At 38.4% G+C, this 21,986-nt stretch overlaps 1 protein-coding gene and 1 long non-coding RNA gene across 7 annotated transcripts in view; one reads left to right on the top strand and one right to left on the bottom strand.

Moving 5' to 3' along the window:
- LOC105558647 overlaps window positions 1-21,154 on the bottom strand; it is a 33,840-nt gene extending 12,686 nt beyond the window's left edge. For all 5 annotated transcript variants that reach the window (XR_001008691.1, XR_001008690.1, XR_001008688.1 and 2 more), the window contains exons 1-2: window positions 20,977-21,154; window positions 20,461-20,542 (exon numbers count right to left, since the gene is read on the bottom strand). This is a non-coding gene — a long non-coding RNA (uncharacterized LOC105558647). The remainder of the gene's footprint in view (window positions 1-20,460; window positions 20,543-20,976) is intronic.
- LOC105558646 (follistatin-A) lies at window positions 258-18,962 on the top strand. 2 transcript variants are annotated; one of them, XR_001008687.1, is made up of 8 exons: window positions 258-499; window positions 1,704-1,983; window positions 8,453-8,641; window positions 9,203-9,421; window positions 10,214-10,450; window positions 16,648-16,968; window positions 17,663-18,120; window positions 18,198-18,962. XR_001008687.1 is itself a non-coding variant. In XM_012006440.1 (7 exons), exons 2-7 carry the CDS (start codon window positions 1,755-1,757, stop codon window positions 17,773-17,775), a joined length of 1,308 nt encoding a protein of 435 aa, XP_011861830.1. In that variant the 5' UTR covers window positions 258-499; window positions 1,704-1,754; the 3' UTR covers window positions 17,776-18,962. The 2 variants fall into 2 exon arrangements, 1 of the variants encoding a protein (XP_011861830.1); XM_012006440.1 differs by having other exon boundaries at window positions 17,663-18,962.
- Window positions 21,155-21,986: the final 832 nt, after the last annotated feature.

Here is a 21,986-nt window from a genome sequence, read left to right as displayed (position 1 = left end):
GTCCCCGTCACAGTCGCTGCTACCGCCACCTCCACCGCCACCTCCACCTCCACCGCCACCTCCACCTCCACCTCCACCGCCACCGCCACCGCCACCGACCACTACCACCGCCACCACCGTCGCCACCGCCACCACCACCACCACCACCGCCACCGTCACCGCTGCAATCGCGCGCTCAAAGAAGGGAAGTGGGGACGATACAACACAGCGCGGCCGCGTGTGCAGACTGCTTTTGCAGAGCTTCGCTCGGCATACGGCGAAACGTTTCGCCCTGTGCTGCTGTTACTGCTTGCTGTCGACTACCAACTGTCGACTGCTTCTCTTAGTCTGTCCGGCGGTCTTTTGCGCGCTTAGTTTCGACAGACGAACCTGCGCGTCGCGCCGCGAAACAAACTCATAGAGGATCGACAATCATGTCGTGAATCTAACGAACTCTCCATCAAAAATCTTGGTGAATAGCTAAGAAAGAACGATGTCTATCAACGCTGAGGATGCTGAGGTAAATCGCGCGAAATCCATCCATGTGAACTATCGGAAAATTCACAAATTTGGTTGCAAAGAATAACAATTAAGCGTGAACGGCGCGCATAGTTAAACCATGTGTTGTCAAAAACACGAGGACCCTTGAAAATCGCTGCTTGTGCAATGTGCATTTTGTTTTGTAAGACGCGCCTACACCACGTGTCGCGATAATTCGCGACTGGTGGCTTCAAAAGTGTTATCGTGCTTCGATCGATAAAATAAAAGGAACTATGAATATTGGCGGAAAGGCAAGGCGATAGGACAAATGTAATACGCAAACGATACCGCCATTACGTTTAACGCGAAACTTTCAACCATCCACAGGTGTTTGAATCGATCGATTTTCGCGTCCCATGAATGTTACAATACGTAATGATGATAATCAAAGAATCGCGTTGAAAATGTTACAAGATTCAATAAGATTTGACGTATAAAGAGAAAATAATTGAATCGTTGGAAAAATCTTATTGTTATTTGCACGCGTACAAGTAAAAAGATGGGATCTTGAAATAACGAGAAACGAAACACATGCCGATCAACAGGCAAAAGTATTCAAGTAAAGTAACGTAATATTATCTGATATTATAGCATTAGGCATTTCTATAGAAAATGTAAATCATTAATATAGAAGCCGACTCTTATCAAACACTCAAAAAGGGAACAGTTGCGCAAAATTTTTCAATTTTCAAGATCAAAAGACATTGATCGAAAACTGAATTACGATATAATACTAATTTAGGAAATCTGTGCGTAAAATATTCTCTCAGAGGGATGACATTTATTCGATACGGGTCGCGATATAAACTACATCAGCGTATCGTAATTAATTTAAATTTTCCCAAATTTCACACTACCAATAATAACTTTCGTATTCTATGGTCGAGCATATGCACAAGCGTGGAATCACGGTGAAGACATAAAACAAAATTCAGTTTTTTATTCAAACAGAAATCGTCCGCAACTTAATGGGAAAAGACAATTCTCATTCTGAAACATTCAAATATACAGCGAGAGAGAGAGAGAGAGAGAGAGAGGGGGGGAGGGAGAGGAAGGAGGGATCTGTTTTGATAAAAGCATATGCGCGATACAGAAAGCAAAATCTATGATATGAATTTCATTCAATAATCAGGGACAGCGGTGAACTGATATTGATACGTAATTCACAATCTTCCGATCTGCAGTTTACGTGGTGAAAACGAAGATCCGAATTGGATAAGAATCGGCACAGGCAGATGAAATGTGAAACATCAAGTCGGCACGTTGCAGACCTGGCGGGAACGAAGGCGGAAGTTAAGAAAGCTGAGGTGAGATTCACCGCAGGGATAGCGGCACGTCGGGAGAGCACCTGGCGCGGGCCGCCTGAGATGACGGCCTTGCGGCAGGATATCACGGTATCCCCATATAGAACCTTCCTCTTGGTGTCACTAATCGGATTACTGCTCCAAATCCACTCAACGACGGGTAAGTGTTTCTCTCGACAGTATTTATATCGATTCTATAGCTTCGCCTCGTAGCGAATCAATAAGAAAGCACTTTATTTCCAACATTTTTACATTTTCTTGTAAATCTTGCAAGTTAAATTATAATGTAATATGAGCGGTACAACATTGTTGAAAACAAAGCTTTAACCACTACGTTTTTCTCGTAATCGAATAATCGAGTTGCTCTTTCTCTCTTACCCCCCCCCCCTCTCTCTCGTATTAATGTATCAGTAAAAATACAAAAGAATAAAAATGTTTAAATGACATTGATGTGACATAGAAATTTTTCCCAATAAAAATTTATCGCCCAAGTTATGTGAGATTCTTCCTTCCGGAAACTCATCTTATTATTAATTGAAGATATAATTAAATTAAATTAAAAATGATTTAAAACAACATTATCTCATCATGAGATGGAAAAAGCTTCTTTCGATAAACTTAAACGTGTACCATTGGATACAGCATTCTCTCCTTTATGATCTGGGGATTGCCTTTATCACGAGCAATTTGCAATATTGTAATATCTTAGTGTACAATTTGTAATTTGTGATTTCACAGAGCTATAATTTCCAACATTGCAATTTGCCGTTCCGAGTATCGCGGCTTAGCTGTGTTTGTCGGTTTAGCACTTTGCAATGTAGTGAATTCATGAATTGATTGTGAGCAAAACGAAACGCAACTGTGTGTTTGAGTATATTATTCTTACATATGGCAATTTCACGTTAGTTTACACCGCACTTTTAGTACACTCTCATTTGTTTTTTGCTCTTAATTGACAGAGAAGAATTAGATGCTGAATAAGAAACTGAAGATATTGGATTTTCTACAGTATCTGTTATGTTTTGACATAAATCTAATATCATTGCATAAAATGCACATAAATGTATCCTGACAAATCTAATATATTGCATATCTATTATAACTTATCGATTTATATGTTTGCTGTTTTTACGTTGACTTAAATTTAGGTCGGCAATAGTACGAGAGATTATCAACAGACAACGGATAATCTCGACGACGATCGCCAATTACATGCAATTTCAATTAATTTGGTCTTGTCGACATTGTTGGATTATTCGTAGAAATATATAAAACGATCGACCGCCTTTAGACAGGCAAGTGCAAATTAATTCAGCGTTAATTCAATGTTTGAACGGCGGCACCGTTTATACCATAAACACAGGCAATTAGAACGCGAACTTAGCGAAGCTTTGAAAAGCTTCATTAACGTCCAAGGCGATAATTTTAGAACATATGACAATTTAAAAATTAGGGGGGTGAAAACCTATATTAATTAAGATATTATTAGTTTAGTTTAACATATTATAAGCCACATTTCCCTTTTCATTCTTCTCTATTAGCTATTGTAAATTATTTTACGATTTGGTCTCAGCCCAACAAGATAAAGTCGCATAAAACAATTTTACAAGCAATTCGAAATGGATCATCGAGAATAAAAAAGTTTAACAGATTGATTAAAGACTGGGATAAAAACTACAGACGATACAGCGCTGTCTGTTTTAGCGCTCTCTTGCCGAATCTTTGACTCTTGAAGGCCGATCATTCTGAACGGGAGGGGAAGAGGCTTTGCCGAGTCTGATATGGATGCGGAGAAGCTAAGTAAAAGGGACACGCTGAAAACGTAAAGAAAGAGAGAGAGAGAGAGAGAGGAAGAGATGCATGCATGCATGCATGCATGCATACATACACGCGCGCCCGCACGCACGCACGTACGCACGCACGCATGGACGCACGCGCGCACACGAAAGAGAAAAGGAAGAAGAAATAAAGGGGGGAAGGGGAAGGTATATACGAAACGGGGAGACAGAGAGAAAGAAGAAAAGATGAAGTGAGAGAAAAGGGGGAGGGGGGAGAAAGCCTGGTGTAATGGAGGAACCAGTTTGCGGGTCAGTGCTCCGCATCAACGAGAGGCGCTTCAGCCTCTAGACGCGCGGACGATGCCACCGAGTGAAAGAAGGACGGGAACGGGAGACTCTGTGGATCCCGTGAAGGACGTGAAGGAGGAAGGAAGGGTCTGCACATGATAGATAGAGAAAATGTATTTTGAGAAATATTGCCATTTCGAGATCGCTCTATGCTACGCTCGTTAGCTTCTCATTATAAAAAGTAATAAGAAAATAATTTGTATATCCAGGTTTCTCTGTAAAAAGACAATGCGCCATTACGTTTTTCAATTTCAGTCAATCCTGTCGATTCAAATATCTCCAAGTTACGCTGCGCGATGGAAACCTCCTTACGATATAAAGGTCTGGAAATACAAAGACACAAAATATATAATGTATAATGAAATTAGTCTTAGACATACCGATATGTCTCGACTTTGAAAAGAGATGATACGTCAATAAAATGAATATCGTGTGAAAAAGAGAAGGAAAAAGAGGAAAAGAATATTTTTCGGAAATATAAGCGTTTTCAGTACGCATAAAACTGGTTCTATTAGCTGGGCGTGTATAGATGCATCGGATTAGCACCTCGGATCCGTATCTATTGGCATGGGTAGAGTATGGTAAAAACAGTTCGACGAACATGACCGAAGGCGCAGCAGTCTTGGGAGATGGTGAGCCCGCGATAAAACACTTGAGTTATGCATTCGTGCGCGCGCGGTCGCGCGCGTGCGGCTGGCTTCATATTCTATACGAAAAAAAGTTAATATTTGAAAATCTCTAAGATACTGTCTCGCGCGATGAGTACCGATAATATTCTAGTTTGTTTCATTCGACGCAAATTCCAAGAATCAAATCCTCGGACAAGCAAATCGAACCATATAATTGATCAAGTGTAGACTCAGATTTAATTTATTGACAACGATTAAGCGTGAAACGTAGTTGGGCAATTAAATAAATGCGGTTACGAGCAAAAGACTTATTTTATATTTTAATACTTGAACATAATATAAAATTTTACTAACAATAAGAGTAAAAGTTGAGGAAAAACGAAGAAGCGTTTTTCGCTAATCCTACACTTGTATCAGTCTCTTACGAACGTTTAATAATGTCAATATCCGAAAAGAATGCTACCATCATCCTTAAGTTACAATTCAAGTAAAGAAGCACAGCTTCATGTGGTAATATCCATAAGTTTGATCGACTACTCGTAGAGATTAGTGATTCAGAGTTATAATCTCTTTGTTCGTTTGTTTATCGGGTTTTCGCTACCAACTAAAGATTTAAAGTCAGAGAATCAAAATGACCATCTATATGCATATGCCCGAAAAGTGACATCACACGCGTATACGCACGCACGCAGGACGCACGCGCGCGCGCGCACGCACGGATGACATACTTTTTTCTAATGGACTTTTCGGGATTGCTAGAGAACTCGAGGGTCGGAAGTGGTGGAAGAAGAAAAAGAGAACAAAAGGGAGAATCTTGTGGTTTTGGTCAACCGGTCGAGTTGCCGTGTACGTGGGGACAATCTCTGAGCCTTGATGACTAACCGCGTGCCCGTCTTGTCCGGGCAAGAACTCGTCTCCCCTACGGCACGTCGCGAATACCTGCCCAGCGCTTGCTTCAGCAAGCGCCGATCTTTTTACCACCTGCTGCCGCACGATCTCGCGACATCCCGTGTTGTTTTGTTAGTATATACCGGAACAGACCAAGACGATTAAAGTTTGTGTACGAGGTTCATGACAAACGGAAAGATTTATGTGTCTGCATATACATGATAAACAAATTTACAATAATATTTCATTAATTTTACTGCGATAAACATATTCTCGAATTGGCACAACAGATGTCGGAATTTCCGATAATAATTTCAAAACTGCGCTTTATTCTAACACACGGTTTTATTCCTCATACAGTAAGAAATTCAATGAATACAATTAATACGATAAACTCTCACGTATGAATTTTGTCAAGATACTTGGATTTTATGTGAAATGATTAAGTAAGCACACCGAGAACGCAAATGCACTTTAATCAGATTGACAGGTTGCATCTCACATGTCAAGAGAGCCTATTAGCGAAACGGTCTAACTTTGTCATACAAAACCTAATCTAGAGCTGAAAATTCAACGCTATCTTGTCAATGGTGCCATAAAAACACACTCTGAAAATTAATTACCGTGTATAGCTGCATTTAAGAGAAAGAGAGAGAGAGAGAGAGAGAGTGAATTAAAATAAAACAATAACCAATTATACCTCTTACCTATACTTTCGTATTATTGTCAACTAAATACGGTTAAAGAAGATAAAAATTTCTCACGCAATGACAACATAATCTACCAAGAAACCAAGCAATCAAAAAAGCGCTACAAGTAATTATATTGTAGAAAATTTGAAATATAAAATGTGGCTTTAAACGATAATTTACTTATGATAAATTTTTTCATCTTTGCAAAACATATACATACATACATACTGCACTAGAAAAGAGAGAATCTGTCGTAGCAATTTTAATTATCATTATTTTAAATTAAATTGTATTATTGTAAAATACATAGTAAAATACTACAAAGTTTCATTTCGGTTGATGAAACCATCTACTTTAAGTGACCCTAAAGGGACCGTTTCATGATAAAATAGACATGTGTATGAACCACAGTACAAAGTAGCGCGACCTTGACAAAAATTCCGTTAAAATATTTTGAAATAGCAAACATTTTGAGCTAAATAATAAATGGAGAAAATTCGGCGAGAAAGGAATGGGATTTGAAAAATGAGTAAAGGAGAGGAAGAAGGGCGTAACTGGGCCAAACGGTGGCTACGTCGCGGTCTAGACACGTCGTTCGGCACCACACCATGCTTCTCTCCTCTCTTCTCTTTCTATCCCCACCCCCTCTCCCTCATCCCTTTTCGCCCCCTTCCTCTTCTCTTTTTCACCCTCTCTCTCTCCTTCCCTCCCCACCCCTCTCTCCTCCTCTTTCTTTTCCTTTTCCTTTCCTTTCCTTTCCTTCCACCGTCTTTCTTCCCCTCTGTTTTCCATATCTTACTCCGTCGTGCCATATCGAGTCCAGAAATTAGTATGTTTGTCAAAGATAGAAATAATAATTGAACCTCTCCCATCTCTAGTAACGACGTGTATACGCTTCCTCAATTAATTCATTAATTATTGCAAGCCGCAAATAGAATGATTTTAAATATAATTTCTCAAGCATCATGCTGAGCAATGAGTGAAGACAATTTTTTGGCACGAGATGTGAAAATACTTATAAATCGCATCTACACTATACGTACGTTACTGCGATTTTCACACATATGCAATATCAATTTAATGTACCTTGACTACGAATGATGCACTGTTGCATCCAATTTCGCGAATAAAGTTATTAGCTCTGCACATTATTTTTGTAACTTTTTATGTTTTATTAATCCTTTCGTTGAATTTCCTTATTGTACAAAGTTAAAATTGCACGAGCTTGTAAACTGATATACATAATAGCACAACTATTTTTGGACAGGATAGTTATAGGAAAAGAAATCGTTGAGAGTCTCACAGCTATTTTGGCCATCCGTCTACGCTAACGTCATACTACGTCATGTCACATTCTTTCATTACGAACGTTACAATTGACGCAAATCTAAACGTGACGTTCGCGAGAACTCGAACGTAAACAAACGAGGCGAGATCGCTCGATGTGAGAAGGAAATATGTCTATTAATACCGCGTTTGAGGCGTTTGCTCCATCATTTGAGCAAATATTATAAATGACTTTAGCCAAGTTTTTACTGATTGTGAAATTACAAACTCGGAAATCATTCCTTCACGTATAAGTGATCGAGTATATGTCTACTGCTGTAATAGAATAAATCCGGATCTTTTTCATGCGTTTATCGTAGGACCAAAGTAAAGAGATTTATTATGAAGTAAAGGTAGATTCATCGAAACTAGAAACCCTCTAATAAGAGTCTGGCCATAACAGCGATTGTGGCAAAATATATATCTTTCTCTCTCGTAGGATTTTGCCACAATCGCTGTTATGGCCAGACTCTTATTAGAGGGTCTCTAATCGAAACCATCGTCAATTTTATTATACGTGATTACAGAACTAATCGTCAAGAAATTGCTGCTCATTACTACTACTACTGCTTAGGAAGGTTTAATGAACGATAGTTATCAATCCTGAACTTATAATCTATGATTATGTGAGATCCATATATGTGGATTATCATATATTGAAAAGTTCTTTCATGTGCCACGTTCACGAGAAACCCTTACAACACATTCCTGAGACCAAATTAAGAGAGAGAGAGAGAGAGAGAGAGAGAGAGAGAGAGAGAGAGAGAGAGAGAGAGAGAGAGGGGGGGGGATAGAATATAAGAGAATTGCACACTTTGCCTACTGTAATGTATTATACATATGTCAGATTGCCTCGGCAAGATAAATCCTTAAAATTTATTTATAGCAATGTTTAACATTTGTCCTTTTATCTGCTTTAAAAGAAATTTGAATGTTGCATATATTTTATATAGATGAATCTGTGTTAGGTGGCATATGTTGGTCGTCTATCAGTAATGGCCGTTGTAAGGAACTTCTATCGCAAGGTGTCACGAGAGAAAATTGTTGCGCATCTAACGCAGCAGCGGCAACTGCCTATTCCGACGAGGATCTAGACAGCGGAAGTCTCTTCTTCTGGAGAGTTCTTGGTGGAGGTGTGCAGTGTCGTCCTTGTCGAGGTACGTAATAAACTGTGATAACTGAACGCTAATTAAAATCAATTTCTTTCTCATTTATAATTCTTTTGTCTCAACTATGACTGTGTGCGCACGTGTTCGTATGCGCGCGTGTCCGTAAATACGCACCTTTTCAGTTACTTTTACTTGGAACAAAAGAAGACAAAAGCTCTTTATCATTTCTATTATTTCATTTGATTACACTGACAAAAAAATTTTTTGAAACCATGTAAATGGATTTACTTAAAATTAAGTTTTTTAGTGAAGTAAATATTTATTCCATTTAAATAAATATATCAAATTTCAAGTAAATCTGTGTATTATATTAAGTAAATTAATTTAAATCATTACATTTTCTACACTGAAATAAAGATTTTCTGAGATAGAGAATACTATTTATGAAATGAAATTATTGTTTTTCTACGCTGTAAAACTTATGTCTTAGTAAACATTTAATTTAAAATAAACTTTTTGGATATCAGTGTAGTAAGAAAGGCGTTATCTCAAACATTTTGGTTATATGTAAACATGTACAGTTAGAAATAATTGAATTGGTTCTGACAGAGAGTTGCGCGGAAGTGAGGTGCGAGGAAGGAAAAAAGTGCGTAGTACGTAGAGGAAGACCGAGGTGCGTGTGCAGCCCAGAGTGTAAGGCACCGCGTGGTGGTGGACCAGTCTGTGGAACGGACGGCAAGAGTTATAAGAGCTTGTGTAGACTGAAAAAGCGAGCTTGCAAGAAGGGCAGTCACGAGCTCGCGGTTGCCTACAACGGCCACTGCCAAAGTGAGTATGTATACAGAAGTTATTCGCCTCTGTATTGCGTAAAAGTGTTTCGCTTAAATTTTCCAAAAATCACTTGTTAAACCTTAAATTTCTTTCGGTCTCTGTTTTGTTTCGTTGGCATTATTCCTTTCGCAGAAATGACACACGATTGTATGAATTAGGACGTAAACGTAATAAAACGTGAAGGAAACGTTTAATAGTTAATACGGCCATTTACCGATTGCTGTTTCGTATTTAATCCTCGCGATTTACTATACCACCAGCGAAACGTGTCTCGGTTCCCACAATAATGGTACACGATTCTATTCACGCGAACAATGCAAAAATGGAAATATAGTAAATGTTTAATGTACTAAATGTCGTAATAACTTCGTACAGCTTGCCATTTTATCGTGTATAAATAAATAGCTGGTAATTAACAAATTTAATTATGACTATGTTACAACGCTTATATGCTAACTGCGCACACGTATTAATCGTGTATGCATTGACATACGTCAATGAAGCTTGAGACGAGCTTAAGCGTCTGGAAGATGCAAATAGCTGACATGAGCGATAAAGCTAAGAGAATAAATTATGGTATTCTAAATCTAACACTCTGAATTGTGCGATTACTTTAAAGTGGCTCGAGCTATATAATTAAACGAACGGGACGTAACAAAATGAACGGAAGCACACAATTATGGTGGAAAGCGAAGGGCTGGTGACTGAAAAGAAAAATAAAGTAAAGCAATGCGTTTATCACGGAGGCGGTTTACGACTGTGCGTAATAACGTGCAAAGTGTCGAGCAGGTTCGTGCGCACGGGTCCGGTGCGGCCAAGGTCGGAGCTGTCTGCTGGACCAGAACCTAAGCCCTCATTGTGTGAGGTGCGCCCGCAGGTGCCCCCAAGCACTCCCGCACCAGGTCGCCGGCGCACGCCCCGTCTGCGGAGCCGACGGAAACACCTACAAGAGTGCTTGCCACCTGCGACTCGCCGCCTGCCGCGCGGGTCGCGCCATTCCCGTCGCTTATAAGGGTCATTGCAAACGTAAGTGTATGTGTGCGCCTCTCTCTTTCTCTCTCTCTCTCTCTCTCTCTCTCTCTCTCTTTTGTGCGCACGCGCACCTCTGTCCAAATTTATCCCTTTTCAAAATTATTTACAAAATTTATTTTAACATCATAGGAAATATCTTTCAAAAAATCTATTGCCAAGTCGCGATCTAAACTGTTTCAAAATTAAAATATATCAGGAGATAAGTAACCTATCTATTTTTAATATTTTACAATATAGCGACAGATTCATTCGGCTTCTGCATTGAATTGGAATAGATCTTATTATTCTGTTTTGCACAATCCTAATAAAACTTCGCGACAGGAGTTAAATAACCAAGGCACAACTTACTTTAAGCGGAAAATTATGGCAGCCTAGGAGAATAATAAAATTTATCAGTAAATTTTTAAGCTATCCAATTCAATGAAACTTATTTATTTTGTTTTATCTTGAAAAAATATTGTGCACTGTTATTGAACAAAAGTTTTAAAATTGATGTCTATTTCACATACTTTATTGCCATCAATATGTTCATTCTGACAGTGATATCCTTTAACTACGTAACCCAATTATAAGATAGCGGGGTTCCATCATTGGTTCCACCATGAATTTATTGCCCTGGGAGTGAAATCTGTTTAGTGGCAAATTCAATGTTAGACCGTGTAATCGTTGCGAAAAAAGATTTAGGATCGTATTTGGATGTTGAAAACATGCTCAAAGACAGTTTTGAATTATTATTTAGGGTTTATGTAACTCTAAGATTACTTTAAAACTAACGTTTACTCAGCTTACTCAGAATTCATTTATCAATTGCGGTGACAAAGAAATGGATAGAAATGGATACATGGTATGGCTTTTATTGTCGTTTCTGTTGTCGAGTGTTTGATATTATAAGTAAAAGAGAAAAGAGAGACACAAAAGTAAAGAACATCAGAAGGCAATCCCAAGATCGTTCCAGGAAGTTCATCGACCGAAGCGTGTTCTGCTGGGTCGCAAAAGAGAAAAAATTATTTTTAAAAATGGAAAAATCAAAGAACGAGAGACGAAGATCATCGTTTTCTATACATTTTTGTCGAGAAACTGCCATAAACCTTCAACTTCAAACACGACACAATCACCGATTATCAGTCAGATTGACAGATTTTTTCCAAGAACTCATCGAGGATCCTTCAAGGAATATCACGCGATCCACACAACCACCTGGCATCTTGATTATTTCAAATAACACGCGCGCGCGCGCATACGCACGCACGTACAGGGAGGGAAGGAGAGAGAGAGAGAGAGACGCGTACACAATTATTTTAAAAAGATTTATCATAGAGTTAGCCACTGAAATATTACCACGTATTATGCATAAAATACACGTATAAACAAGCAGGAAAGCACAAGTTTAAAAATTATAAAAAATCATTTTCCTTTCACGAATTCCTATAACTCTGACAACACGTATAAAAGAATCGATTAGTCTAATATTTATTATCAAGCAACACGTCGAGAATAAAAAATAAAGGAAAAATATATCTGTAATCTTAATACGTAATTGTACGTAACTGTACGTAGATGTCTACAATATATACCGGACATATACATTTTGGTCGTAATACAGCATGAGGATGTCCAAAACATATAAATCGTTATACAATTCACGCAAAGTGGTCAGCGCATTACGCTTTGGGATCGTCGTCTTTGTATTAAAATAATTAAACCACAGGAAACAATTTTGTGTCTACTCGACACAATCAAGTTCACTCGTTCAGGAACTTTTCAGCAAGGAACACAAGCAACACAAAGTGATAGAATAAGAAACAGTGCGAATCACGTTTCGTTCCAAATCTCGTATTTAACTTTATTTAAATTAGCAAAAACCAACATTTTTAATAATATGTTTAATAAAAATACACAATTTTTTTATTCTCCTGAAGAAATGTGTATTTGTGCGCATAAGTTTTTAATTTTATAAAACTGTGAAAGGAAAGAAATCACATTTAACGTTTGAAATGCAATCTACTGGCAACATTGAGAATTAAATAATGTTTCAACGAACAACTTTACACAGTGTTTGAGACTGTATCTAATTGTGTCTCCTAGATGGGAAGCTCCCTCAGTAGGTGAACAAGTGCAACTCTGTGAATTTAGAATTTTGGTTGTATTTAGAATGAATGTCGCATGAATGCCGACAGCAATGATAAACTCAAATGTGTAAGCCATAAACGATCATTATTGTACTTGCTGTTTTGATTTGGATTCTCCGAGTATGGATGCTTCGCAAATTTCCAATACTATCAATCCATGGATAAAAGTGAATTTGTCACAGTAATCTCTATTTGTATTTTTTTGTAGTCGTCCCTTTGATGTTTCAATTTTTCCAAACTATGAGCACACATTAAGTAAAACAGAATGGAAAATACGTATCTAGAATGTGTGACAACATAAAGAAAAGTAATATCGTTATGCATAACCGCAAATGCAACCAGCGTATGTTCGTATGCTTGCAAATGTATGTGTCCTTGTAACGTCCTTGCCCTCCAGGTCATTAACCGTATACACTCACGTACTCACGCACGTTTGCGCGCGCGCGCGCGCACACGTGCACGCACGTATATACACTCACTTATACCTATATTTACCCGTATGTGTAATCTTCATATATGCACGCACTGAATACATGTAACGTAGCGTGGCCACGCAATCCGTACATATTAAAACTCGAGACACGCCGTCTTTTACATTTTCGACACTTATCCTCGTACTCTCCCACTCTTTGTCCCTCCGCCCCAGCTCAACTAAAAATAACTTTGAGCTAAAAGAATTCGGTATGCATTGATCAGCGTTCCCATCAAGAACAAAAGTTCGCGTCGGTCACTGCCACATAAGAAATACGACCAGTGAAATTAGATCGATTTCATATTATGCAAATCATGAAAGAGACTTGATAATGGAGATGCTGTGCAAAAATGCTGTGCAAAAATGCTGTGGCATACATACAAGGTGTTGTACTATACGTCACATAGTGTTGTATAAAAATAACTGTATAGGATATTCTTAGGAGGCTCGTATTGGGGGCAGTACTACGTTTCTTCTTTTTTAATATGAGTAAGGTCTCGCCCAAGTTGTTCACCGAATGTTAAGCAAGGATAAACTAATACACTCGGGTGTTGTTTCCGAATACAGCTGTCTTCTCGACGTAGAACAAATGTTGCTACAAATGCTTGACAAAATCTCAATGCAATATATAATTGTTTGTTTTTATTTGTCTGTATGGCAATCTCTTCGCAAAATAATTATTAAGTTATCTCATAAAGTAACATAAATTCATTTACATTAATAAATAATTGCGTTCTTTTCTTCAATGAGATTGCTATCATATTAATTACTTATCTTCGTCTTTTAAAAGACTCGAGCGTTTTTGCTATGCTGCGATTTGAAAAGATTGTGTTGTGTGTGTGTGTCCATAAGCATGGACGTACGTATATTATATAATATAAATAATATTAATTAATTGTTTTAGTTAGTCCTTTTCAATCGTAAAGTTTTCATATCGTATCAATTTAGTAGGAACAGTGCAAGTTTTCTCCATATATCACTTATTACATATGTTTTTCGAGTGCTCTGATTTATTTTACAATTTTTGAAAAAATTGTTCCGTCATTTAGTTTTAATATAATTATATAGTTTTATATAAAGTGCCATTGAACAACGCTCTTGTTTAAAATTTTTCGAAGACAAAATCGCTAACAAAATGCTCTCTCTCTCTCTCTCTCTCTCTCTCTCTCTCTCTCTCTCCCCCTCTCTCCTACCCCCTTTCCTCCTGGAAACTGGTGAGTCACAGGATGTTAAGGTTACCGAGGTCAGCTACGTTTATTAGTTTAAGAACGGGGTGAAGAGGAGTCTGGAGTTGGATATGTAAACAAGATGAAGCATTTTATATGAGAAGGTCGTATATGAAACGATTACATGAAACATGCCTACGTATATATCATCTTTCTGGAAGCAAAAATAAGAGAAAAAGAAAGAAGAAGAAGAAGAAGAAGAAGAAGAAGAAGAAGAAGAAGAAGAACATTGACAGTTGAAGATCCAAAGGAGACTTGTGTTGTTGGAACGATGGAGAAGACAAGAAGAGTGGCAAATACGAATCGAAAAGAGCAGATGAAGGGAGAAGAGAAAGAAGGGAGGAGGATAAGAAAAGGAGATGGAAAAGTATGAAAATAAAGGAAAAGGGGAAGAATAAAAGGGAGCAGGGCGAGTAAAGTTTGAAGAAGAAACCGCAGCAGCCCTTGGCGAGCCTGGACACGGTCCTCGGTAACAGTATTCAGTAACGCCATACACACCGGCATGGTACAACTTGGCGAGGCCACAGGCGTCTGGCCAGTGCCAAGCACCGCGCTGTCCGTGCCAAGCTCGTCTTTTTTTATTAGACTCTGACACAAGAGAGTTCTACCGTCTTGCTTTCTCTGTCTTGCTTCCTGTGTCACTCTTTCTATCTCCTTCTCTTCCTCCATACCTACTCCCCTCTGTCCGTCTGTCTTTTCTTCTCTCTTCTCATTGGCCGATGGACCAACATCGCTTCGCTTTGCTCCAGTGTTTCCCTCCTCGTTCTCACAACCATATCAACATCCACGTGTCTCAGCATCGACATTCTCTCTCTCTCTCTCTCTCTCACACACACACACCGCCGCATGCCTCCAGCCGAATACTTGTACATCGCGAATCAGCTCTCTCGCCAACACATGCCATGGTGGCACCCCACAGGTCATCCATCCCTTATCTCTTATTGTTTCCACATCTCGCTCCCACTTACCACTCAAGTTATCCTTTTCACTTGACGCCACTCAGGTTTCAACATCTATTCCTATCGGAATATTATAGTCATGATGCTCGATACTGTAAACAATCGACGAAAGAAACCTTTGCCCGTTTGCAAACCATATGCACATCGTGACTGTACTTTACATAGTGTCGTGACAACAAAACGATTCCGCGTACGATATACTTGTGCGCCAACGACGACCGCCGCAGTGGTATACGTATTGAACGGGATTTTTTTTCGTAAAGAAACATAAACCGATGAAAAATTACGATTCGATGCCATTCTTCATGTAATGTCTGCAACATTTGCTACAGTCGTTGAACGACTCTGCAAATGTCGTGCGCTTGATGAGGAGAAGAAAGCTTGTCTCGATGCATTTGTACGCGTCACTACCTATAAGTTCCTTGCTCGAATACTTACTCCAAGTGTTCCTTACAATAATGGTGAACTTAATAAGAGGGCATTGTCACTATTGCATTAGTTGCGTGTCTATTGGATCTGTCATACTTGACGACTTGAGCATAGCAATTGCTAATGTATTAGCGATCTCTCTTGACGCCCACGAAAACGTTTCAGCGCGAATGAGAAAAGGCAGAGGGGCCAGCTGAAGATAAAAGAGGCACGGCATACACAACGCGCGCGTAATATAAGTAAATAAAACAGCCGGTTTAGCGACGAGGTGTCGCGATGCAAATAATCGTCTTTCTCCGATTCGAGGATCCGAGGTGCGAAAGTGCATGCGTCTGTAAATATGCATACGGCACGCATGTATGCTCTCACGGAACATATATGAACTTTTCTCGAGCCTCGTCGTCTTCTCTCGCCACCTTGTACCTTCTCTTCCGTTCCGTCCTTCCCCCGATATGCTTATACTCTCCAGCGTGTCCTCTCGCTTGATGTGCGGATCTGTTTACCCTTGCCACCGAAGGCGTTAAGTAATTTGCTTATTTTTTTCGACCCGTCAATTTCTCTCATCCGTCGATACTTGAACTACGTGCGTGTGGTTTTTTTTACTTGCCGCGCTGACTGCGAGTGATGCGGCGCGATGAGAATTATCCGGTTGTTGCACGGCAAATTATGCCATGCCGACGAAGACGGAAGTGAATAATGGTATAAATATCATTCCCGCGTGATACTACCGTTACAAGTGTACCATACATGCTGGACAATGTTACGCTTAACAAACGTCATCAATTGGAAGAGAGAGGAGGGGCGACTTTTTGTGCTTTGCTATGCATAAAACTGACGCTTACGTCAGTTTACGCCTATCGATCTATACTGCTCTTCGTTGTGTACTATCTCTTGACTATTGCAAGACACTACGCGAGCGAGAATACATCAGGCACTTGTAACTTAACAAATACATGATGACTATTGATTTTGACAGAAAGCGCAGACTGTACGAAAATACGCTGTCGAGAAGGCCAAACTTGCTTATCCGAAATGAAGTCTGGACGACCACGTTGCGTGACCTGCACCTACCGTTGCCCCCGGAAGCGGGAGCGCGTCCGAAATAGGGCGCATCGTGACAGAGATCGAGATCGAGATTGGGATCGGGACCCTTCGACGACCATGTTATGTGCAACAAACAACATCACCTATCCCAGTTGGTGTCACATTATCAAGGACGCCTGTGTTACTGGCTTCGTTCTTGAAACACGGCACGCGGGTCCCTGTAACGCTTACGACACGGCCCCTCTTTATATCGGTGAGTTAGAGTTAATAGTTGTTATTGAGAAAACTTGACGAATTCGCGACCATTTGGCAAAGCTATACTTGGATTTCTACATGGATGGCAACTCAACCTTGACTCGATGATGGCAAACTGACAAATTAGTTACAAGTTGATCGTCCAGGATCGGTAAGCCGAGTTAGACTCGGATAAAATTTGTTGGACGATGTAACTTGGAAAAAAAACTTTGGGATCTTATTCAACTGTTGAATAAAGCGCGACATACATACACATGCGCCGGTCCAGCTATTTATACGCATCTCTGCGAGGTGAGTGAGTCATTCGCGTCGTAAACCAAGCTGCCAAGCTGTAATCCGCTCTAGTTACAATCATCCAGTATGGAATTTGTGTTGCGTGAGCAATTCGCATTCGATCGTGAAAACGTAGAGAAATGCAGGGAAATACAGAGACGTGAATTTTTTCATCGTCCATTTTTCATCACTAATATACGACAACTTGCCATCCCGTCTTCGTGGCCTCTGTTAGATGACGCACACGCAGAAACCTGTTGCATACATGATATAGAAACGAGAAGAGGTCATTCTGCCTCGCCCTTCGATCTTGTCAATTACGACATCCTGTATATTAATTATTATCCCGGAAATGTGGTTGGAAAGCCATCCATTTTGATTCGACAAATTGGCCAGCATTCTATTTACATTTTTTACAGAGGAGGACGACACTTCGAGCAACTACGGGGTTGATCTGGCGGACGAAGATACAAAAGTGAGTGATGATTACGCCAAATCTCCTTACGGCCTCCATTCTATGCCGTTCACGTAGCTTTAACGTTTTCATAGTTTTCGATACTTTGAAAAACAATGTTGAAGAAAAAGCAACAGGTGGACAGTAACGACTCTACTTTAGTTTAGAAATGTAATAGGTGCTCAAGTTCGCAACGGTCTGGAGGAATGTCGATGCGCGACTATTTACGATGCGTCATTATTACTTGTTTGTGACAAATAGATTAGAGAAATCTACATGAGGCTCAGCTCAACGGAACAAAGGACGGTTTAGCGTTAAAAGCAAAATGACAAGAGGAGGGTCACGTGAAAATAGTTGGAGACGTTCACAAAAGACAACTTGATTGTCAACACTCTCCAAAAATGACCGAGCACTTGGAAAACAGTTAGAAAACTCTTTTATTTAACTAAGCAATATATTTATTTAATGTAAAAGAGATGTATTTATTTTTACTTTTTAAGGTCCACTGAAATCCACATAGATATATTGTAACTTGAGTCGTGATGCGTTTATTCTTTTCTCTAGAGAAGGAAGTGTGATCAAGCTTAATAAAATTGTACGATCACTCAACATCTCGATTACATCGGCAATTGATAATTATTTCATCGTCCATTAACTGACACATTTCATTTATCAATTATAAGTGTATGCACACGTGTAGTTACGGAAATGTCTTGTGTTATATGTGCGTGCGTGCGTGCGTATAGTGTATCGTATGACGTACGACGTCACACTGGATATAGTCTCGTATGAAAAATACTATAAACGATTATAGAACGCGTGTGATAATATTCCTAAGACGCTTGCTTCGAGAGATATATTTAATAACTCGGAACGAATAGCAGTCTTTCACATCATACTGTATTAATATAGTAGCAATACCAAAATTTTCATCAAGATAAATTCATCTAGTATACATTTTTTAACGAGAGCCCAAACAGTGCGTTTTTTATAATAGTTACATCACAAAGTAATGGTATTTAGAAAATTTATATTCGACAGCGCGAGTAAATAAAATCAATAGAATCTTTTTAATTTTTTAATTAACTGTTTACTATTATATATACCTGTAATTAGAGGCTTTACTATTTCAACATATTTAGTAATAAAGTATTAAAAATTGCAAGTGTAACATCAAATTTTTGTTATCAAAAGAAAAGTAGCTTTTAAAATTAACAATTTAATCCTAGTGATTCTAATATATCCATGAAATATCTATATATACATACATATATATATTCCTTGTACATATATACATATATATATTATATTAAATTATGTTATGTTGTATTATATTATATTATATATGCTAGAAACCCTTTAACCCTTATAGAAATGTAATTTCTAATAATGTAACTACTGCACTGAAAAAAATTTCTGGTTGAATATGGACGAATCAGATAATTCCTTTAGGATTTACTAGAATTTCTGTAGGATTACAGGAATTCTGGTAAATCCTAAAGGAATTCTGGTAAATCCTAAAGGAATTATCTGATTCGTCTATATTCAACCAGAAATTTTTTTCAGTGTGAGTAGCGATCATGTAACTTTTCCCCCTAGAGTGGAAACATGAAAAATGAAAAGTTTTACGCGAATGCAACAATTTCATTGGCTGAAATCATTGGGTTTACATGAAATTTTTCACGTGAAAAATTACGTAATAGCTGCGCTGAACGAATTCGTTTCGCTCCCAGTTGTTACATTTCTGTAGGGGTAATATATGCCAATGATAAATGTCGCGATACATAAACAAAATAAAAGGATAACAAGTCTTTCGTTAATAGATATTTCGGTAAAGTAAGAATAAAAGGAACATTTGGACATAATTTCGATCATTATTCTTGCAGGTGAGAGAGTAGTAGATTCCCATACAGCACGCATGTCTGAAAGACATCTTTAAGACATCTTTAAGTCGTCTTTTAGATATGTATGTCTAAAAGACGACTTAAAGATGCCTTAAAGATATCTTTTAGATATGTGTGCTGTATGGGTTGCTATCGTATTACTGTAATGTGTGATTTTATAATGTTGACATTGTAAACAACAAATGATGTTATTACATAAACAATTCTCTCTCTCCCCCCCTTCCCCCCCTCTCTCTCTCTCTCTCTCTCTCTCTCTCTTTGGAATTAAACGAGGCATAATTAAAGTTACTCTAAAAGATGCACGTTCATAATATTCCTTGACATCTACATTAATTAAATGATCAATATTACGTAAAACTTTCAATCTCAAGAGAGAGCTGTAGCCGTCACGTTTCCATTCAATATATTACATATTGTGTTATTACAACACTCGGGGAAATGTAATTCATATAAGATTGTAAGATTAGTGTAAAACGCGACAGTGTCTCTCAAAAGCAGAATATTAGATAGACAAGCAACTTGTATAAGTCAGTATTTATTATTCGATTCTATACGACGAGAAATCATTGACACAGCGAACGTGTATGGACGATCGAAAATAGTCATATCACATAACGAGTCCTCACCAAGATTCATCAGGAAAAAGGAATCTTTGGCAATATATTATTGCTAATTGAAATTGTTAGGCACAAACATGCTTTTTATATATAATTCGAAATAACGATTCGACAATGTTTCCAGATGCGGCATTACGTTAAAACTGTAAATATGTGTAAAAGTGCTGCTTTTTTACTCTGAATTTCCTATCTTTAGTTTAACAAGACTTAATATTTTTGCTACAGCAACTTTGTGTACTTACCGATGCAAACATTATATACATTGCAGACTTTTGTCGAGTTGGGCATCATCGATCGTCCAAATGCTTCCGTCCTAGCCTCTATCTATAAATAGTATTTATGTAATAATAATATCGCACTTAATTTATTATAGTTTTATCAACAAATTTGGTTTCATACTCTATCAAGCGACTGTTTCACTCGAGCTTGTAATGTAAACGTAAATCCGTTGGGGATGAAAATCAATGTAATCTTATTTACTGGAACGATGAAAAATAAAAATGGAAAAGCCATCGAGCGAACGTTCGTGTTTAAATGGCGAAAAATGTGTAGGAGATTTACACTGCGAGAGAAGTGCCGAGAAAGTTTAGATCTTTTAAAAATGTTTCACACGTATGGCGAGGGAATGTGAAGTCTTAGAAACGGAATATTTGAGCTTATGCACATATAGATTTTCGAAGAGTGTAGCAATTTGTATAAAAGTCGTGAGGAAAGTCTTCTCACCGCGGTTGACATTACCAAAGTATACATGTACTTACAGAGGTGATTTTTGCACTGTAAGGATAACCGAAAAGAGGGAAACCGTCAAACTACCATAGTATAACTTGTAGGGGCACTCTCTGTCGGCGCCTTTGATTTGGGCCATGGTATAAATCTTTACACCATGATCTAGGCGTTCTCAGTTTTCCGCCATGTTTTTATAAGCGCCAACGGTGTATCAACGGCTAAAAGTGCCTGGGCCCTTTTCAGGATCGTATCCAGGAAAGGCGCATACGAACTGGCGTACATTATTTATTGTAAATGGAAATGGCCTATGAAAGAAATTGTTCTAATAAAAGTAATTAATGTAATTACTTGCTCCAACGTATAAAGGTATTTACGCGTTATTCGCCAACACCGCGAATTTTTCAATGCCACACCGACTTTGCACTAACGCACGTACAAAAATCCTGTGATTGGTCAGAATAAAAACATGTCGGATGCGCAGTAAATGGTACAGATCGGCGCGAAAGTGAAACAAAATAACGAGTGCCCCTACTGGTTGTATGTACTGTGATATCCCTGATGGAAAAATTTTGCTGAAAACGTAATGAAATTTGCTGAAATTTGGTTGAAAATCTCTTGCAATTGACCCAATTTCATTATCATTTCAGCAGTTTCTCATTAAAAAATTTATTTTCAGTGAAATTCTGCAAATTTCATAATACACAACATTTCTAAAATTTTTTCACTAATTTTTAGTAATATTAATTAACTTTCATCTAATTTCACAGTATTTCATTGAATTTCATAACGAAACTCATGATTTATTTTGAAATGGTTTCAACAAGTTTCTAATAACTTTCATTTCACTTTTCATCAATTTCATTACATTTTCAGCAAAATTTTTCCATCAGGGACTACATTACCGAGGGAGGGAAATGGATTTTTTCGTGACATAGTTAAAACGATAGACGGTAGAGTGCTCCGTGCCGGCATTGCCGGCTCTTCTCTCGCGACCACGGTATATGCAGAGAGAAGCCTGAGAGATGTCACGGCCCCGTTTTTC

This window comes from Vollenhovia emeryi, unplaced genomic scaffold (genome assembly GCF_000949405.1).
Source record: "Vollenhovia emeryi isolate VEMERY1.0 unplaced genomic scaffold, V.emery_V1.0 DF939325.1, whole genome shotgun sequence".
Taxonomy (NCBI): domain Eukaryota; kingdom Metazoa; phylum Arthropoda; class Insecta; order Hymenoptera; family Formicidae; genus Vollenhovia; species Vollenhovia emeryi.
This window is presented reverse-complemented; position numbering and strand designations above follow the sequence as displayed.